Source organism: Haematobia irritans, chromosome 3 (genome assembly GCF_050003625.1).
Source record: "Haematobia irritans isolate KBUSLIRL chromosome 3, ASM5000362v1, whole genome shotgun sequence".
Taxonomy (NCBI): Eukaryota; Metazoa; Arthropoda; class Insecta; order Diptera; family Muscidae; genus Haematobia; species Haematobia irritans.
The window spans coordinates 158,581,874-158,602,278 of record NC_134399.1 but is presented as its reverse complement, the minus strand read 5'-3'; the positions used below and the strand labels follow the sequence as shown (position 1 = coordinate 158,602,278).

The 20,405-nt window shown below is 33.6% G+C and overlaps 2 protein-coding genes across 4 annotated transcripts in view; one reads left to right on the top strand and one right to left on the bottom strand.

Annotated features, from left to right (window-relative positions):
• Positions 1 to 20,405, top strand: part of LOC142230175 (uncharacterized) — a 436,700-nt gene that overhangs the window by 384,017 nt on the left and 32,278 nt on the right. The window lies entirely within an intron of this gene.
• On the bottom strand, positions 4,441 to 5,246 carry LOC142229637 (uncharacterized). Its single transcript, XM_075300215.1, has 3 exons — positions 5,155 to 5,246; positions 4,929 to 5,090; positions 4,441 to 4,861 (listed from the first exon to the last, which is right to left on the bottom strand). Exons 1-3 carry the CDS (start codon positions 5,230 to 5,232, stop codon positions 4,529 to 4,531), a joined length of 573 nt encoding a protein of 190 aa, XP_075156330.1. The 5' UTR covers positions 5,233 to 5,246; the 3' UTR covers positions 4,441 to 4,528.

Here is a 20,405-nt window from a genome sequence, read left to right as displayed (position 1 = left end):
ATTTGCCTGAAGTTAGAAATTTTGAGGTATTTTATGACCATAGAGAGGTGTGCCCAAAATGATGATTATCGGGCCATGCTTTGATATAGTCCCCGATTTCCCGATTTTATTTCTTGGGCTTATAGCCACCGTAGTTCTTATCCACTTTGCATAAAATTTTAAATCTAGAATTATTTTAGGACCATAAAGAGATACGCCGAAAATGCTGAGTATCGGTCAATGTTTTAGTATAGCCCCCATAGAGAAGAAATGTAAAATTTCCAGGTTTTATTTCTCGTAATCATTTAAATAATGGGCGTAAAAATCTACAGATTTTAGATTTAAAATCAAGATATTTCATCATTTTCGTGCACAATTACAAGATATGTTAATGATTCCTCTAAAATTAAAATGTAGGACACAAAATTTTCTTCTAAAATGCGTAGAATTTTATAGGAAAAGCTGTTAAGAAAAACAAGGAACGGACCTTGTAGATCCCAAATACTGGTCCGACTTTGTTAAAATTTTGCAGAAAAATAAATTGTGTGGCCCATATTTCTCGATATGTTCTTTCCAACAAAGAAAAAAATCATCGAAATCGGTTCATAATTGCGGATTTGTGTGGCCCATATTTCTCAATACGTTCTTTCCATCAATGAAAAAAAATCATCGAAATCGATTCATAATTGCGGATTTAACAGCTAAAACAAAATTTCATACCATGAAGTGATCAACTTTTAACGCCTACAGGTCAGCCCATGGACTAACTAGTGACCCACAAACTTGCGAGCTTAGAGAAATAAGGAAAAGGCTATTTGGAACGACCGTGCAGTGGACGCTGAAAAAGGTGTCTTCCGCCCCATGACAAGCCCATGTAAAATTCATTGCTTCAGAGTTAATTTAGCACCACTTTCAGATCCAATAGTCACATATTCATTGCCTTTTTTGGCTACACTTGTTTTAGCCGGGTAGTTTAACCATAGCTCAGAGAGAAGTTCATAATCAAAAGAGCTGAATAGCCTAAGTGAGCCTGAAACAAAGCACTTGCACTATAACTACCCTAACCGAAATCTAATCATGTTTTGTGGTTTATGACCAGAGTTTCCTATTATTGGATTTTTGTGGTATCCCGCATCGAAAAAATGTCCTATCGAAAATTTCCACAATAGTGTATACTTTTCCCAGGAAAACCGGAATCGAACGCTACGTTGAATGAGATTTATTCAAATGTAAAATATATATACATATTTTTTTGTTTTTGGAAAAACATTGCATTTTATATTCGTTCAACAAAAGGGGTTGTGCGTTGATTTCTTCAATGTAACTCTCAGACAGCAGACTTTGTCAACATCTGTCGTTGTTTCTGTTAGTTTTATCATGACAGGTTGTAGAATTTATTTCACAAAACCAAACTTCACTATAGATGCCTTTTCTGGGATGTTATTCCTTTTTTCCATTTCATGTTTCTGCTTGTACATTGGCATTATGCCAGTTTGCTGCAGAGTTGTAGATGCTTCAGTAAAACTTTTTCTTGTATACATATCTTGGCATATTGTCACTTTGGGGGAAATGGGCATGACACATTTTGTCTAAATGGGAAAAATAGCTTTTCTCAGTGAGTACGTAATTTTAAGACACTGCACCCTGAGATGAGAGATAAAAAACAATTTGACCGTGAGACTTGCAACAGTTATATAATATACTCGTTTTTAATTCTCTAAATAATTCAGTTCGGAATTCAAATTAGTCGAAATAACGGTATTTTGTACAAATTGACTATACTCGATTCCCAATGAAAATGAAAATTAAATTTTCTAATTTGATTTAACAAGTAATAAATCTAATTAAATTTAACAAGTAAGAGCAGAGATAAGTTTGTCCCGTCCGAAGCTTAAATACCCGCCACCGTGGAAATGCAGAGAAATGGTATTAATATTGTGTTTTTTTTTTTCAATTGATAATTGTTGATACAAAATTTTTTATTATTGAAAAATTCCTTGATTTTTGTTTACATATACTCTTATATTTTTGCAAAATACTGTATTTTATATTTATTGATATTAATATTGAAAATTATTTGAACACTTTAATTTTTCTAACCCTATAAAAATACCGTCATGGTAATTTGCTTGTTAGTACTAGAGGTGTGCACTAGATAGGGTCACGAAAAAAAGTTGATGCGGTCACCCCCCAGTTTTGTAGAAAATTCGAAAACAATTTCAGAACACCAAAACTTTTTTTCGTGCACCCTACGACCCACCGAAATACAATTTATTGTGTTGTGTCGTCATTTGAAGTCCGATCGAAAAGAAACGCATATCGTTGTTCGTGGTTGATCAGGAGCTATATTTCATGCATTGGTCATTTTTGACTCAGACGTCAAATTTGATTTTTAGTTTTTTCATTTCGCTTCGTATACCCCTATGATGCCCATTTCTGATAACCATTATAAAGATCTTAACAAAATATGAAATTTTTGCCTTTGAAGTATTTACTTATATTCATAAACAAAAAAGTTACAGAGATTTTAAAAAGTCAATAGGTCACCCTACACACCACCAAATAGTTTTTGCTGTGTTGTCATGATGTCCGATAGAAACCACATGCACATCGTTATTCACATCTACGAAATTAATTTATAAGGCATTTAGAACACAAAACCTGTTTATCTGTAAATTTCTAACGGTACCTTTGTATACATACTCGTTGTTTGCACTACGTTGTTTCCTCGAATTTTGAATATTGCGAGATGAATCTAGTCGTGGTCCTCTGAAAAAGACCACGTGTCCACAAAGCAAAATATATCAGATTTCATAATAATTTGACCTGCGGTGACATCAAGATGATGGGCTTGTAAACTTTGGATGTTTCGGTAAGACAGTTTTATTTCATCTCCAACATTTGTATTGTGGTTTAAAGAGATCGCCTTTGTTGTCTGGTGTTGGAAAATGGTATGAGTGGCTTCTATGCCCTTAAGAGGAAAAATCGGTCTATAAGGGCGCTATAGCAAACCATGGACCGATAGATACCAAATTCAGCACAGCCTCTAAATGACTTAAAGTACCTAAGATTTCAAATATTAGGCAAATCGGGTGAAAATTGTGGCTTCCATGTCCAAGAAGTCAATTCGGGAGATCGGTCTATAGGAGCGCTATATCAAAACATGGACCGATATATGGACCAAATTTGGCACAGCTCTTTATAAACCTAAAATACCTCTAAATACCACATTATTCGAAAATTATGCCTTCTATGACCTCAAGAAGTCAAATTGGGAAATCGGTCCATATGGGGGCTATATCAAAACATGGACCGAGGTATACCAAATTTAGCACAGCTCTTAACTGACATCTAGATTTTAAATTTCAAGCAAATCGGATGAAAATTGTGGCTTCCATGCTCTCCAGAAGTCAAATCGGAAACTCGGTCTATATGAGAGCTACACCCAACCATGGACCGATATATTCCAAATCGGACACAGCTCTTTATAGAACTAAGGTACCTCTTGTTTTAAAATTTCAACCAAAATATTTGAAAATTGTGCATTCTATGCCCTCAAGAAGTCAAATCGGGAGATCGGTCGATATAGGGGCTATAGCAAAACATAGACCGAGCACAGCTCTTAGCTGACATAAAGTACCTAAAGATTTCAAATTTCTAACAAATCGAATAAACATTGCGGCTTCCATGCCGACAATAAGTCACATCAGGGGGATCGGTTTATATGAGGGCTATGTCGAAACATGGTCCGATATAGCCCAACTTCGAACTTTATCCGCTTGAAGACAAACATGTATATACAGAATTAAGTTCGGCCGGGCCGAATCTTAAGTACCCACCACCATGAATCAAATATAATAGTTTCCTTTGAAAATTCTTCGTCGTAGCGGCTTAATTGATAATATATAGAATTTCAGGGGACTTTATGACAAATAATCTCCCAAGCAAATCAGTTCAACCAATACGTTTCCCGAAGATACATTTAAAAATTTTTCCTGAAATTTTACATTCAGTTTCAAGCACTTTTCGTGGTCAGTGCGCCTTCTATATCGGTCTATATGGCGGTTGTAGAATCTAGACCCCAAATCGGAGGGCCGGTTTTTTTAACCATTAACAAAATATGAATCTTTTGCTAATTTTAGGTGCTAAGTCTAATTTTAGGTGTAGTAGGCTTTGCTAAAAAATTTCAATAAGGAAAGTTTATTGTTTATATTGAAAGCATTTATGTATGGTACCTACATTTACAGTTTTTCGAAAATAGGTTTATTTCACAATTTATTAAGTTTTTTGTCTCTCCTGTAAAATTTCAAAAATTTGACTTAGCACCTTTACACATTCAGCTAACGATATGTTTCTTTATGACAAAGTAGGTGAAAGTATATTTTATTGGTGTGGTTCGAAAACTACTAAACCATGAAAGGTGACTATACATTTGGCCCGGCCGAACATAGTGCAATATAGTATAGTTTATTAATTATTTTTATTGGTATTTAAATTCAAATGACCAAAGTCTTAACAATTGATTTGTTATTGAAATTTCAATATGGAGTTATGATGTCCAAATGACCTCTACGATATAAGTTACAGACCATTCGCAATCACCATAGACCAACATCTCAATTTTATAGAAACCTTCTTGCATATATTGGGGTAGTCCTTCTTGTGTGTACTTACAATTGGTTAAGGTGTAGTTTTTCTTTTCTATGGGAGGTATAAGTTTATCTTCGAATACTGGCAAATCTGAACATTTGCTTAAAGTTTCCATGGCTGCCTCTTTGTAGAATTTATTCATATAATCAAAAAAATGTTGACGAGGTACCGAAAATGGAGTTAGCTTATATTCTTTCACACCATCCTCACTTCGATAGGTTTTAACTTCGATCTGAGCAACAACAATGAGAATTATTTATCAAAATTTATGATGATTTTTGTGTATAAAAAAAACATACCTCATTTGAATCTCCTTCAACAATATCCACATTGAAAAATGTATTTCCGCTCATAGCGTAAACGCCACGGTCAACTCTAACTACCCGTAGATTATAAAATTGTACCAAATCAGGATTGGAAGTTTTGGTCTCAACCGATTTCATTTCATATGTCCATGTATGCTAAAATATAGAAAAAATTAACAAACAAACGAAAAATGATTTCCAAGAGATCCTTATTAATTACTTGGCCAAATGGTGTCGCGATTTTAATTGTCATGAATATGACATAAAAAATAAGTACAAAGGTTTTGGATGATTCCATTGTCACAACGAGGTTTCAATTCTATGAATTAGATTTTTATGAATTTGTTTGCCAATTTATAGACCATAGCCCTTGAAATTAAAATTAATTATCTCGATTGATATAGATATTGACATGTTTGATTTGTGAATGCAATTTCTAGATAGATATCATAAAAACACACACATGTCATTCCAACAGAATGGATGATGAGATGAATGATAAACTGTTATGTAATTACTAATCCACTTCAAAATCAAGGCTAACTGATATCATGCAATGGGTTCGCTGCTAACATAAGGAAATTCTTGATCTCTTTATTATACGAGGGTTGCCTTTTATATTTCGGATTTGCGTAACCCGCAACAAGTATATACGGCCGTAAGATAGGCCAGGCCGAATCTTACGTTCCCTCCACCATGAATTGCATAGAAACTTGTACTAAAGACTGTCATCCACAATCGAATTAATTGGGTTGCGGTAACACTTGCCGATGGCAAGCTATCTTAAAACTTCTTAACACCAAAAAAGGCCGATTGAATGCGTAAATAATTCAGCTTGACAAAATTTTCTATAGAAATAAAATCTTGACAAAATTTTTTATAGAAATAAAATTTTGACAAAATTTTCTATAGAAATAAAATTTTGTTGTCGTTTTTTATTGCAGCTTAAAACCCTACATTGACTAAACTACAAGTGTAGCTTAACCAACAGAGGAAAAGAATGTTTGTCAAATTTATTTGGGCAAAGCCCTATAGACTGCAAGAACGTTGGATGGACGCACGTTTCGGAATTACCACATTCCTCATCAGCATCCTCTACTTGCAGCAAAACTATCAACCAATTATCAGAATAAATTCAGGCAGTTTATTAAACCCAACAAAAACCACACTTGAACCCTCCGAAAAAAGGTTTTACATTCATAGCCGGCTTATGCCGAAATAAATTCGAAACAAACATATCTCTTTTCCTATGCCACTGTCAAATCATCGATTTGAATTCACATGGCTTTTTTCGGAGGGTTCAAGTGAGGTTTTTGTTGGGTTTAATAAACTGCCTGAATTTATTCTGATAATTGGTTGATAGTTTTGCTGCAAGTAGAGGATGCTGATGAGGAATGTGGTAATTCCGAAACGTGCGTCCATCCAACCATCTTGCAGTCTATAGGGCTTTGCCCAAATAAATTTGACAAACATTCTTTTCCTCTGTTGGTTAAGCTACAATTGTAGTTTAGTCAATGTATGGTTTTAAGCTGCAATAAAAAACGACAACAAAGCTTAAAGAACAAAACCAACAATAACAAAACAAAACAAATAAAATTTTGACAAAATTTTCTATAGAAATAAAATTTTGGCAAAATTTTTTATAGAAATAAAATTTTCACAACATTTTCTATAAAAATAAAATTTTGACAAAATTTTCTATAGAAATACAATTTTGCCAAATTTTCTATAGAAATACAATTTTGACAAAATTTTCTATAGAAATAAAATTTTGACAAAATTTGCTATAGAATTACAATTTTGACAAAATTTTCTATAGAATAACAACTTTGACAAAATTTTCTATAGAAATAAAATTTTTGACAAAATTTTCAATAGAAATAAAATTTTGACAACATTTTCTATGGAAATAAAATTTTGACAAAATTTTCTATAGAAATAAAATTTTGACAAAATTTTCTATAGAAATAAAATTTTTAAAAAATTTTCTATAGAATTAAAATTTTGACAAAATGTTCTATAGAAATAAAATTTGACAAAATTTTCTATAGAAATAAAATTTTGTAAAAATTTTCTATAGAAATAAAATTTTGACAAAATTTTCTATAGAAATAAAAATTTGGCAAAATTTTCTATAGAAATAAAATTTTGACAAAATTTTCTATAGGAATAAAATTTTTAAAAATAGAAACAAAATTTTGACAAAATTTTCTATAGATATAAAATTTTGGCAAAATTTTCTATAGAAATAAAATTTTCACAAAATTTTCTATAGTGCTAAAATTTTGACAAAATTTTCTATAGACACAAAATTTTGACAAAATGTTCTACAGAAATAAAATCTTGACAAAATTTTCTATAGAAATAAAATTTTGACAAAATTTTCTATAGAAATAAAATTTTGATAAAATTTTCTATAGAAATAAAATTTTGGCAAAATTTTTTATAGAAATAAAATTTTCTATAAAAATAAAATTTTGACAAAATTTTCTATAGAAATACAATTGTGACAAAATTTTCTATAGAAATTAAATTTTGACAAAATTTTCTATATAATTACAATTTTGAAAAAATTTTCTATAGAATTACAATTTTGACAAAATTTTCTATAGAATAACAATTTTGACAAAATTTTCTGTAGAAATAAAATTTTTAAAAAATTTTCTATAGAATTAAAATTTTGACAAAATGTTCTATAGAAATAAAATTTTGACAAAATTTTCTATAGAAATGAAATTTTGACAAAATTTTCTATAGAAATAAAATTTTGACAAAATTTTCTATAGTAATAAAATTTTGACAAAAATTTCTATAGCAATAAAATTTTGAAAAAAATTTCTATAGAAATAAAATTTTGACAAAATTTTCTATAGAAATAAAATTATGGCAAAATTTTCTGTAGTAATAAAATTTTGACAAAAATTTCTATAGCAATAAAATTTTGAAAAAATTTTCTATAGAAATAAAATTTTGACAAAATCTTCTACAGAAATAACATTTTGGTAGATTATTTGTGGGGATCGCCTACATATAACTATAGGCCGATATGGACCAATTTTTGCATGGTTGTTAGAGACCACGTACCAAATTTCCATCGGAGAGGGTGAGTTTTGCTCTTCCAAGGGGCTCCCGAGGTCAAATCTGTGGATCAGTTTATATGGGGGCTCCATATAATTATGGACCCATATGGACCAATTCCTGCATGGTTGTCAGAAACCATATATTAACACCACGTCCCAAATTGAAGCCGAATCGGATTAATTTTGCTCATCCATGAGGCTCCGGAGTCAAATCTGGGGATCGGTTTATATGGGGGTTATATATAATTATGGACCGATGTGAACCAATTTTTGCATGATTGTGAAAGACCGTATACTTACATAATGTACCAAATTTCAGCCGGATCGGATGAAATTTGCTTCTCTTAGAGGCTCCGCAAAGAAGTTAGCGTGATTTTAACAGACGAACGGACGGGCATGCTTAGATCGACTCAGAATTTCACCACGACCCAGAATATATATACTTTATGGAGTCTTAGAGCAATATTTCGATGTGTTACAAACGGAATGACAAAGTTAATATACCCCCATCCTATGGTGGAGGGTATAAAAATAGATGGAAGATAAACAAGTAGATACAGTAGTAAGCTCGGCCGGGCCGAATCTTAAATACCCAACACTATGAATCAAATATAATAGTTCCCTTTGGAAATTTCTGGGGGGCATGATGACAGATATTTTCTCAAGCAGATCAGTTCAACCAGTACGCTTCCCACAGATAAATGTTAAGATTTTCCCTATATAGACTAGATCATATTCTGAATTTATAAGAACCATTTTTTGTTTAAGTTTTAGAGGAATCATAAACATATCTTTTATGTGTGCAAGAAAATGATGAAATAACGCCTTGATTTTAAATCTAAAATCTGTATATTTTCATCGCAATTATTTATATGATTACGAGTAGTTAAATCTGGAAATTTTGCATTCAGTGAAATCGGTCTATATGGAGGCCTTACCAAATGGACCGATAAAACTAAATCATATACACTTTGTTATGGGTCTAAAATGCCAGTATATTTTCAATGTGTGGCAAATCCGATAAAAACTACAATTTCTAGAAACTACAATTTCTAGTATGCACTTAATAACCCCAGAAGCAAGAGTTTTACCCCAATTTGGTTGAAATTTTGCACAAGGAGCATAATTGATAGTGTTGTAAGGTGTGCGAAATATTATTGAAATGACCACATAGGTCAAAGTTGTAATCCGATTTGTGTGACATGTTGCACAGGGAGTAGTACCCAGCAAAAAAGCGTCGCCAAAAAAGTATTGAAAATTTTCTTTTTGGATCCGGAAGTGGTGCAAAGTTGACGCAGAAGCAATGAATTTAACATGGGCTTGCCATAGGACGGAAGTTCTCCATTTCAACAGCTGGTGTACTGAATTTGCATCACTTCTTTAGGTGTGATCCGAGTTCAATGTTTTGGATGTAAATTAAGAAATTCTGTAATATTTTGTCAAATAAATATTTTTTTTAATTTTTAATGGATTCTAACGCTTGTCGGAAACGTTTGACCACAAATATTTTCAAAAATTCACAATTTTTTCAGATTGGATTTAGCATTGAACCATTTTATGAACCTAATTGAAACAAAAAAAGTTAAAATTACCCATTAAAAGTATGAAAAAACAAGTTATAAAAAATTGAATTAAGAAGAACTTCCTGGGAAGTTAAAATAAAGAACAACATTGGGAGTGCATCTTCTGGAAGTGCTTTTAAAGTTTTGCCGTCGGACGAACTTCCAAATTTTTTTGCTGGGTATGCATGCCATAGTTGGTTGAAACCGGTTAGATATAGCTTCCAGATATAGCTCCCATATAAATGTATTTTCTGACTTCGATAAAAATGAGCGAGAAAGATGTGGGTATTCCTTGTAAAATTGACACCATTAAGTCGAAAAACTTCAAATTTCCTATACTTCTAAACCGATAAATCATAAATACACTTTCGCGAAGTTGCCTAAAAATTACTTCAGATTTAAATATGTTTGAATTCCACCTTAGGGCCTAAGTAGACTTAAATTTAAAGTCTATAGATTTTTTAGAAGTCTAACAAAATATGTCGCGTCAGAAATATATGTATATGGGAACCATAACCTTTATACATACACAGAAAAAAATTTCACGAAAATTTTTTCAATTAAAATTTTAATTGAGTTTTAAAAAATATTCAATTAAAAATTTAATTGATTCAACAAATTTTTTAATTGAAATAAAAATCAATCACACAAATTAATAGTATCAATTAAATATTTAATTGGATCAATTAATTTTTTAATTGACTGTCAATTAATTTTTTAATTGATACTATTATTTCTGTGATTGAAGACATTTCAATTAAAAAATTAATTGGATCAATTAATTTCGTGATTGAATCAGAAAAATTTTTTTTTGTGTGTAGCACCCAACACATTTGACGGATTTGATGTAGTATCGAAAATGTGGATCTACAAAATGGTGCAGGGTATAATATAGACGGCCCAATCCGACTTTAGACTTTCCTTATATGTTTTTTTTTTTTTTTTTTTACAGCAGTTGCCCAAATATTTACATAGGATTTGCATTTTTGCAAATAAAAATGGCTTTAGCTTTAAAAATTTTTTATATTTTTATACCCACCACTGTAGAATGGTTATAATAAGTTTGTTATGCCGTTTTGTAACACATCGAAATATCGATTTCCGACTATACAAAGTACATATATCCCTGATCAGAGAGAAATTCTAAGACGATGTAAGCACACTGAAAAAATATTGGCTTGAAGCCAACGATTTCGTGTCCTTCTAATACGAATGCGTTCTTTCTTAGCATAGAAGACGAATTTCTCTTATATAAAGTTTTATTCTTTGTCCAAAAGAAGATCAATCGAAAATGTGGATCTACAAAATGGTGCAGGGTATAATATAGACGGTCCAATCCGACTTTAGACTTTCCTTACATGTTTTTTTTTCTTTTTTTTTTACAGTAGTTGCCCAAATATTTACATAGGACTTGTATCTAAAAGTGAACCATTTAGAATAAATGGTGACATGAGTGTATATCGGGCGAAAGATATGCACATCGGACGAATAATATATATGGGAGCTATCGGGAAAATTATTGAAAACAACAAAAATATTACACCCACTATTGAGTAGAACCTAACGACACAGCGTCTGTTGTCATACAACAGACGCTGAGTCGTTAGGTTCTACTCAATAGTGGGTATAATATTTTTGTTGTTTTCAATAATTTTCCCGATGAAGTCTTTCAATGAAAAGACGAAATATTGAATAAAAAAATAAATTAAACAAGTATATACGGCCGCAAGTTCGGCCAGGCCGAATCTTATGTACCCACCACCATGGATTGCGCAGAAACTTCTACGAAAGACTGTCATCCACAATCGAATTACTTGAGTTATGGTATCTTAAAACTTCTTAACATCGTTTTCTAAATTGTGATTTAGTCCATACATGGCATACATTAGTCAAAAAAGTTATGTATAGTTAAGTCTACAAATAATTACGAATCGATATGGACTTTTTGTACGCAGAGAGCCAGAATTGAAATATGGGGGTCGCTTATATGGGGGCTATATACAATTATGAACTTGATATGGACCAATTTTTGTGTGATTGGGGATCGATTTATCTGAGGGCCATATAAAACTATAGACCGATATGGACCTAGTTAGGCATGGTTGTTAACGACCATATACTAGCACAATGTACCAAATTTCAACTCACTCGGATGAAATTTGCTCCTCCAAGAGGTTCCAAAACCAAATCTCTGGATCGGTTTATATGGGGCTATGTACGATTATGGACTGATATGGACCACTTTTAGCATGGTTGTTAAATATCATATACTACCACCACGTACCAAATTTCAACCGAATGGGAAGAATTTTGCTCTTCCAAGGGGCTCTGGAGGTCAAATCTGGGGATCGGTTTATATGGGGCCTATATATAATTATGGACCGATATCGACCAATTTTTGCATGGGAGTTTGAGGCCATATATTAACACCACGTACCAAATTTCAACTGAATCAGATGAATTTTGGTCTTCCAAGTGGTTCCGGAGGTCAAATCTGGTGATCGGTATATATGGGGGCTATATATAATTATGAACCGATGTGGACCAATTTTTGCATGGTTGTTAAGGACCATATACTAACATCACGTAAAAAATTTCAGCCGGATCGGATGAAATTTGCTTCTCTTAGAGGCCTTGCAAGCCAAATCGGGGGATCGGTTTATATGGGGGCTATATATAATTATGGGCCGATGTGGACCAATTTTTGCATGATTGTTCGAGACCATATATTTACACCATGTACCAAATTTCAGCCGGATCGGATGAAATTTGCTTCTCTTAGAGGCACGCAAGCAAAATCGGGGGATCGGTTTATATGGGGGCTATATATAATTGTGGACCGATGTGGACCAATTTTTGCATGGTTGTTAGAGACCGTATACTGACACCATGTACCAAATTTTAGCCGGATCGGATGAAATTTGCTTCTCTTAGGGGCCTCGTAAGCCAAATCGGGGGATCGGTTTATATGGGGGCTATATATAATTATGGATCGATGTGGACCAATTTTTGCATGGTTGTTAGAGACCATATACTAGCACCATGTACCAAATTTCAGCCGGATCGGATGAAATTTGCTTCTCTTAGAGGCCTCGCAAGCCAAATTTTGGGGTCCGTTTATATGGGGGCTATACGTAAAAGTGGACCGATATGGCCCATTTGCAATACCATCCGACCTACATCAATAACAACTACTTGTGCCAAGTTTCAAGTCGATAGCTTGTTTCGTTCGGAAGTTAGCGTGATTTCAACAGACGGACGGACGGACGGACGGACGGACATGCTCAGATCGACTCAGAATTTCACCACGACCCAGAATATATATACTTTATGGGGTCTTAGAGCAATATTTCGATGTGTTACAAACGGAATGACAAAGTTAATATACCCCCCATCCTATGGTGGTGGGTATAAAAATACAGACCTCGAGCTCGATTCAATCAACAATTCATTAATTGGAAAAATCAAATACAGGTCGAATACAATAAAAACAAGTTTATGGGAGCTATATCTAAATCTGAGCCAATTTGGCTGATATTGTGCATGTTTTACGAGACTCACAAAACATTTGGACGTGCGATATGATTTACTTGAAATTTCCCACTGATAGTAGAATTAATATTTTAGTAATCTCTGCCAAATTTGGTTCACGTCGGTTAAGATTTAAATATATCATATTTCACAACCATTTTCAAAGAGATCTAACTCCAATTGCATTGATATTTTACACAGAGAATAAATTTACAATTCTATTTAAGTGTATCGTATTTGATACGAATCGGTTCACATTTATATGTTCTTCCGACTCAGGAAAATAGGGCCAGAATATCAACAAATACAGAGATGATTTACAATATTTTACTCATGTCCCACACAATGTAATGACAAACTTTGCCCCGAAAGCTCCGGCTTGTATAAATGTCGACCGATTTGCCCAAATATTATCTCATAATCAAAAATTGACCATATCCTAGTAAAATCGCCACTTCTAAGTAGCAAAAAACAAATTTTTCTATACCTCAAATATATTTGAATTGCCCGATAAATCATAAATGCACTTTTGCAAATAAAAATGGCTTTAGCTTTAAAAATTTGTTATATTTTTATACCCACCACTATGTTATTCCGTTTGTAATACATGGAAATATTAATTTCCGACTATATAAAGTATATATTCTTGATCAGGGAGAAATTCTAAACCGATATAAACATGTCCGTCGGTCTGTCTGTTGTAAGCACGCTACAGCCTTCAATAATGGTGCTATCGTCCTGAAATCTCGCACAGATTCGTTTTTTGTTTGCAGGCAAGTCAAGTTCGAAGATGGGCTATATCGTTCCAAGTTTTGATATAGTCCCCATATAAACCGTCATCCCGATTTTGGGTCTTGGGCTTCTAGAGACTGTAGTTTTGATCAAATTTGCCTGAAATTGAAAATCTAGAGGTATTTTAGGACCATAAATTGGTGTGTCGAAAATGGGATGTATCGGTCCATGTTTTGGTATAGCCCTACAAAACGTAGTTTTTATCCGATTTATCTGAAATTGGAAATCAAGAGGTATTTAAGGACACGAATAGGTGTGTCGAAATTGGAGTGTATCGGTCCCATATATACCGATCTCCCGACTTTACTTCTTGGGCTTCTAAAATCCGTAGTTTTTATCCAAGTTGCCTGAAATTGAAAACCTAGAGGTATTCTAGAACCATAAAGAGGTGTGCCGTAAATGGTGAGTATCGGTCCATGTTTTGGTATACCCCCCATATATACCGATCTCCCGATTTTACTTCTTGGGCGCCTGGAAATTATATTTATATCCGATTTTTTTGATAGAAAATATAGAGTTTTTTTTAAGATCACAAATAGGTATATCGCAAATGGGGTGTATCGGTCCATGTTTTAGACCGATTTCCCTACTTTATTTTTTGGGCTTCTAGAATCCGGAATTCTACACTGAAAAAATTATTGACCTAATATGGAAGATTATGCAACTTAAATTTTAGGACCCGAAATTTACGCAATGCTAAGGACAAAATTCTTTAAAATAATGACATTTTAATTAAAAGAAAATTTATAACCCTTGCTTCAAAAAATTTTTTCATTAAATTTAGGACACAAAACTTGAAATTTTGCGTCCCTCCGTTGAAGTTGTAGATCTTTGAAGTAAGGCAAATGTTCCTTAAAATAAAGAAAAACATTTTTAATTTAAAGAAATCGTCTTTAACTCAAATGACATATTGAATTTTTAAATTTAAGATAAAAATGCTACAAATATAGGCTAAGACTTATTTTAAGGATTTGTATCTTTGGTTTAAAGTTTTCTTAGCATTAAAAGAATAGTTTTTACTTTGAAGTACTTGGCATAATTTGGATTTTGAAACTGGAATTTGTTTGTACATGAATACCTTTATTAATATATTGCAAACAGAGAATAAAAATTCGATGAATGAGATCTGTATCCAATTTTAATTTTATCGATCCTAGATTTAGAGTCAGGGAGGTCCCTAAAAATGTCTTTATTTTAAAGAAGCCGCATCTTTGGCTCGGAATCAATACCAAAATCCTTAAAGGAAGGTCAAACATTTTATTGAGTGTAGAGGTATTTGAGGACAATTAAGAGGTGTGTCGAAAATGGTGAGTATTGGTTCATGTTTTGGATTTCTATAATCCGGCTGACCACAAAAAGATCAGCCGAATATGGTGTGTGTCGACCCATGTATAGCGCCCACATAGACCGATCTCCCGATTTAACTCCTTGGGCTTCCAGAAACCGTAGTTTTTATCCGAATTGGCCAAAAACTGGTTTTTTAGACCCCCAAAAATCTCTATCGCATTTATTTTTACCGGTCCATTTGGCAAGGCATCGATATACATTTGACTTTTAAAGGGTGCACTCTAAGAAAAAATAGTTTCCTCCAGAATGAAATTTTACACAAACGAAATTCCCCTTTCGTATAAAGTATTTTCGTTTAGAGCAAACTACTCCGAATTTTTGATAAGCGATTCAACGATTGTCTCTAAAAATTGTGTCAAAAGAAAAATTTGCTTATCTAAAATTTCGTTTCAGGGTATAGCTGGCGCACTAATCATGAAAATTGCTTGAAACTGAAAGTAACATTTCCAGATTTTACTCCTCGTAATCATTTAAATAATAGCGAAAAAAAATCTACAGATTTAAGATTTCACATCAAGTCGATATTTCATCATTTACACGATATGTTCATGATTTTTCTAAAACTCAGACAAAATTGGTTTTTATAAATCCAGAATCTTATCAGGTCTTCATAGGTAGAATCTTAAAAATTATCTTCGGAAAGCGTACTAATTGAACTGATTTGCTTGGAAGAATATTTTTTATCAAACCCCCTGAAATTCTATATATTATCAGAAGGGTTTTCAAAGGAAACTATAATATTTGATTCATGGTGGGTATTTAAGATTCGGCCCTGGCGAACTTATTATACCCACCACCATAGAATGGTGACGGGGGTATAAAAAGTTTGTCATTCCGTTTGTAACACATCGAAATATCGATTTCCGACTATATAAAGTATATATATTCTTGATCAGGGTGAAATTCTAAGACGATATAACGATGTCCGTCTGTCTGTTTGTCTGTCTGTCTGTTGTAATCACGCTACAGTCTTTAATAATGAAGCAATCGTGCTGAAATTTTGCACAAACTCGTCTTTTGTCTGCAGGCAGGTCAAGTTCGAAGATGGGCTATATCGGTCCAGGTTTTGATATAGTCCCCATATAAACCGACCTCCCGATTTGGGGTCTTGGGCTTATAGAAATCGTAGTTTTTATCCAATTTGCCTGAAATTTGAAATCTGGAGGTATTTTATGACCATAAAGAGGTGTGCCAAAAATGGTGAGTATCGGTCCATGTTTTGGTATAGTCCCCATATAGACCGATCTCCCGATTTTACTTCTTGGGCTTATAGAAACCGCACTTTTTATTCAATTTACCTGAAATTGGAAATCTAGAGGTATTGTAGGACCACAAATACGTGGGCCAAAAATTGTGAGTATCCGTCCATATTTTGGTATAGCCCCCATATAGAGCGATCTCCCGATTTGGGGTCTTGGGCTTATAGAAATCGTAGTTTTTATCCAATTTGTCTGAACTTGGAAATCTAGAGGTATTTTAGGACCGTAAAGAGGTGTGCCGAAAATGGTGAGTATCGGTCCATATTTTGGTATAGCCCCCATATAGACAGACTTCCCGATTTTACTTCTTGGGCTTCTAGAATCCGAAGTGTTTATCCTATTTGCCTGAAATTGGAAATCCGGAGGTATTGTAGGACCACAAATACGTGTGCCAAAAATTCTGAGTATCGGTCCATGTTTTGGTATGGTCCCCATATAAAACGACCTCCCGATTTGGGGTCTTGGGGTTATAGAAACCGTACTTTTTAACCAATTTGTCTGAAATTGGAAATCTAGAGGTATTTTAGGACCATAAAGAGGTGTGCCGAAAATGGTGAGTATCGGTCCATATTTTGGTATAGCCCCCATATAGACCGATTTCCCGATTTTACTTCTTGGGCTTCTAGAATACGAAGTTTTTATCCTATTTGCCTGAAATTGGAAATCTAAAGGTATTTTCGGGTCATAAAGAGGTGTGCCGAAAACGGTGAGTATCGGTCCATATTTTAGTATAGCCCCCATAAGAACGATCTCCCGATTTAACTCCTTGGATTTCTGGAAACCGTAGTTTTTATCTGATTTGCCTGAAATTGTAAATATTCTGTTATTTTAGGATCACAAAAACGTGTATCGTATTAAGTTTTTATCGGTCCATTTGGTAATGCCTCCATATAGACCGACTTCAATTCTTGAGGGTGTAGAAGGCGCACTGATCATGAAAATTGCTTGAAACTCAATGTAAAATTTCCAGATTTTACTTCTACAGATTTAAGATTTCAAATCAAGACGTTATTTTATAATTTTCTTGCACACTTACAAGAGATGTTAATGATTCCTCTAAAACTCAAACAAAAATGGTTCTTATAAATCCAGAATCTGATATAGTCCTCATAGGTGAAATCTTCAAATTTATCTTCGGGAAGTATCGTCAAGTCCTCAAGCCCTCCTGAAATTTCAAAGGAAACCCTAATATTTGGTTCATGGTGGTGGGTATTTAAGATTCGGCCCGGCCGAACTTACTGCTGTATATACTTGTTTCTGTATATACTAGTTTTTACTAACATTGTATTTTAGCCCAGTGTGCTAGCCAATTAAAAAAACATTGAAGATTCGACAAATGTGGGTATATTTAATGGTGAAGGGTATGATATGGTCGACCCAGCCCGACTCGAGACTTCCCTTATTTGCTTTGATGTAATTTTCGTTATTTTTATTCGACACACTTAACTATAACAAGTATATACGGCCGCAAGTTCGGCCAGGCCGAATCTTGTGTACCCACCACCATGGATTGCGTAGAAACTTCTACGAAAGACTATCATCCACAATCGAATTACTTGGGTTGTGGTATCTTAAAACTTCTTATCATCCTTTTCTAAATTGTGATTTAGTCCATACATGGTATATATTAGACAAAAAAGTTATGTATAGTTAAGTCTACAAATAATTACGAATCGATATGGACTTTTTGTACGTAGAGAGCCAGAACTGAAATATGGGGGTCGCTTATATGGGGGCTATATACAATTATGAACTTGATATTGACCAATTTTTGTGTGATTGGGGATCGATTTATCTGAGGGCCATATATAACTATAGACCGATATGGACCTAGTTAGGCATGGTTGTTAACGACCATATACTAGCACAATGTACCAAATTTCAACTCACTCGGATGAAATATACCATGTACTAACATCACGTACCATATACTAACATCACGTACCAGATACCATATACTAACATCACGTACCAAATTCCAACCGAATGGGAAGAATTTTGCTCTTCCAAGGGGCTCTGGAGGTCAAATCTGGGGATCGGTTTATATGGGGCCTATATACAATTATTATCGATATCGACCAATTTTTGCATGGGAGTTTGAGGCCATCAGATGAATCAGATGAATTTTGGTCTTCCAAGAGGTTCCGGAGGTCAAATCTGGTGATCGGTTTATATGGGGGCTATATATAATTAGGAACCGATGTGGACCAATTTTTGCATGGTTGTTAGAGACCATATACTAACATAACGTACCAAATTTCAGCCGGATCGGATGAAATTTGCTTCTCTTAGAGGCCTCGCAAGCCAAATAGGGGGATCGGTTTATATGGGGGCTATATATAATTATGGACCGATGTGGACCAATTTTTGCATGGTTGTCAGAGACCATATACCAACACCATGTACCAAATTTCAGCCGGATCGGATGAAATTTGCTTCTCTTAGGGGCCTCGCAAGCCAAATCGGGGGATCGGTTTATATGGGGGCTATATATAATTATGGACCGATGTGGACCAATTTTTGCATGGTTGTTAGAGACCATATACCAACAGCATGTACCAAATTTCAGCCGGATCGGATGAAATTTGCTTCTCTTAGAGGCCTCGCAAGCCAAATTTTGGGGTCCGTTTATATGGACCATTTGCAATACCATCCGACCTACATCAATAACAACTACTTGTGCCAAGTTTCAAGTCGATAGCTTGTTTCGGACGGACATGCTCAGATCGACTCAGAATTTCACCGCGACCCAGAATATATATACTTTATGGGGTCTTAGAGCAATATTTCGATGTGTTACAAACGGAATGACAAAGTTAATATACCCTAGTCTTGGGCAATGTCGTTCACTTGAGTGATCGATCTTTTTCGTTCCGGACCGGCTGAGGAACTAGTTCCTTAATATCGTTCCATAGTACCATTTAGTTCCTCGGCCAAAAATGTCAATTTTTGTTTACAATGTGTTGAGAAGACAAATCAGCTGTTAATTAATCGTCATATAGTGGCATTGAATATGAAAAAAGGAGTAAATAATGGCGAATAAGGCTGCAAAAAACCATTTAAAGGTACGTAGATGTGGAAAATCAAATTATAAAAAATTTATTCACATTTCTTTTTCACAGAAATCGAAATACAAGGCAACAGCTAGCAAAAAGGATAATGGCAATTGTTTCAGCGTGACCTGAGGAACGATTTTAACAAATTGTGAGAACTTAAATTGTAATTGGAATATATATGCCCATGTTCATTCGGTCTGTTTCTCACCCAACTATTTATATATTTCCAGTAAATGCTGGCTTCGATGTCATTCATTAAAATGGAAATCTAGAGAGCATATTGATGACATTTAATTTTCCAATCGCATTTTAACATCTGACCAGAATTTATTGACCAAAATGTTAAAACCAAATAGCTTGTCTATGTGTTTTGTTAATAGCTGTTAATCTGTGTATTATGTTAATGAAGTTATAAACTTTAATTTTACCAAATCTGGTAGTCAAAGATTCACATAGAACAGGACGAAGTTCTTTTATGAACATCAAATTCTCCATACATTTGTTTGTTGCTCCGGAATTATTTTATTGGATTTGGATAAGATATATAGACTCAAATATAAAAAAAATCTTCAGAGGTGCATTAAAAAGCCAATTTATTCCATTTTAAATTGTTTTTTTTTTTTTTTTAATGTAATCATATAAAAAGATTTCATGAATTCATTTTTTACTTTAGATATACTTTTATATTACAGTATAATAGTACTTGTAAATTATAATTTTATTAAAATTAAATAAAAAATTCATTTTTGTCCTTAAAATTTAATTAATAGTAAAGATAATCTCAGATTATATTGCTACCTTTTAAAAAGGTATTTAAGTCTTTAAATTTATGGACTAGATAATT

Excerpts from the sequence above, each read along its gene's own strand:
- LOC142229637 (XM_075300215.1), bottom strand. The coding sequence starts at position 5,232 with ATGGAATCATCCAAAACCTTTGTACTTATTTTTTATGTCATATTCATG. Across the intron at positions 5,091-5,154 it reads TCGCGACACCATTTGGCCAA|CATACATGGACATATGAAAT; the intron begins GTAATTAATAAG and ends TCTATATTTTAG. Across the intron at positions 4,862-4,928 it reads TTGAAGGAGATTCAAATGAG|ATCGAAGTTAAAACCTATCG; the intron begins GTATGTTTTTTT and ends GTTGTTGCTCAG.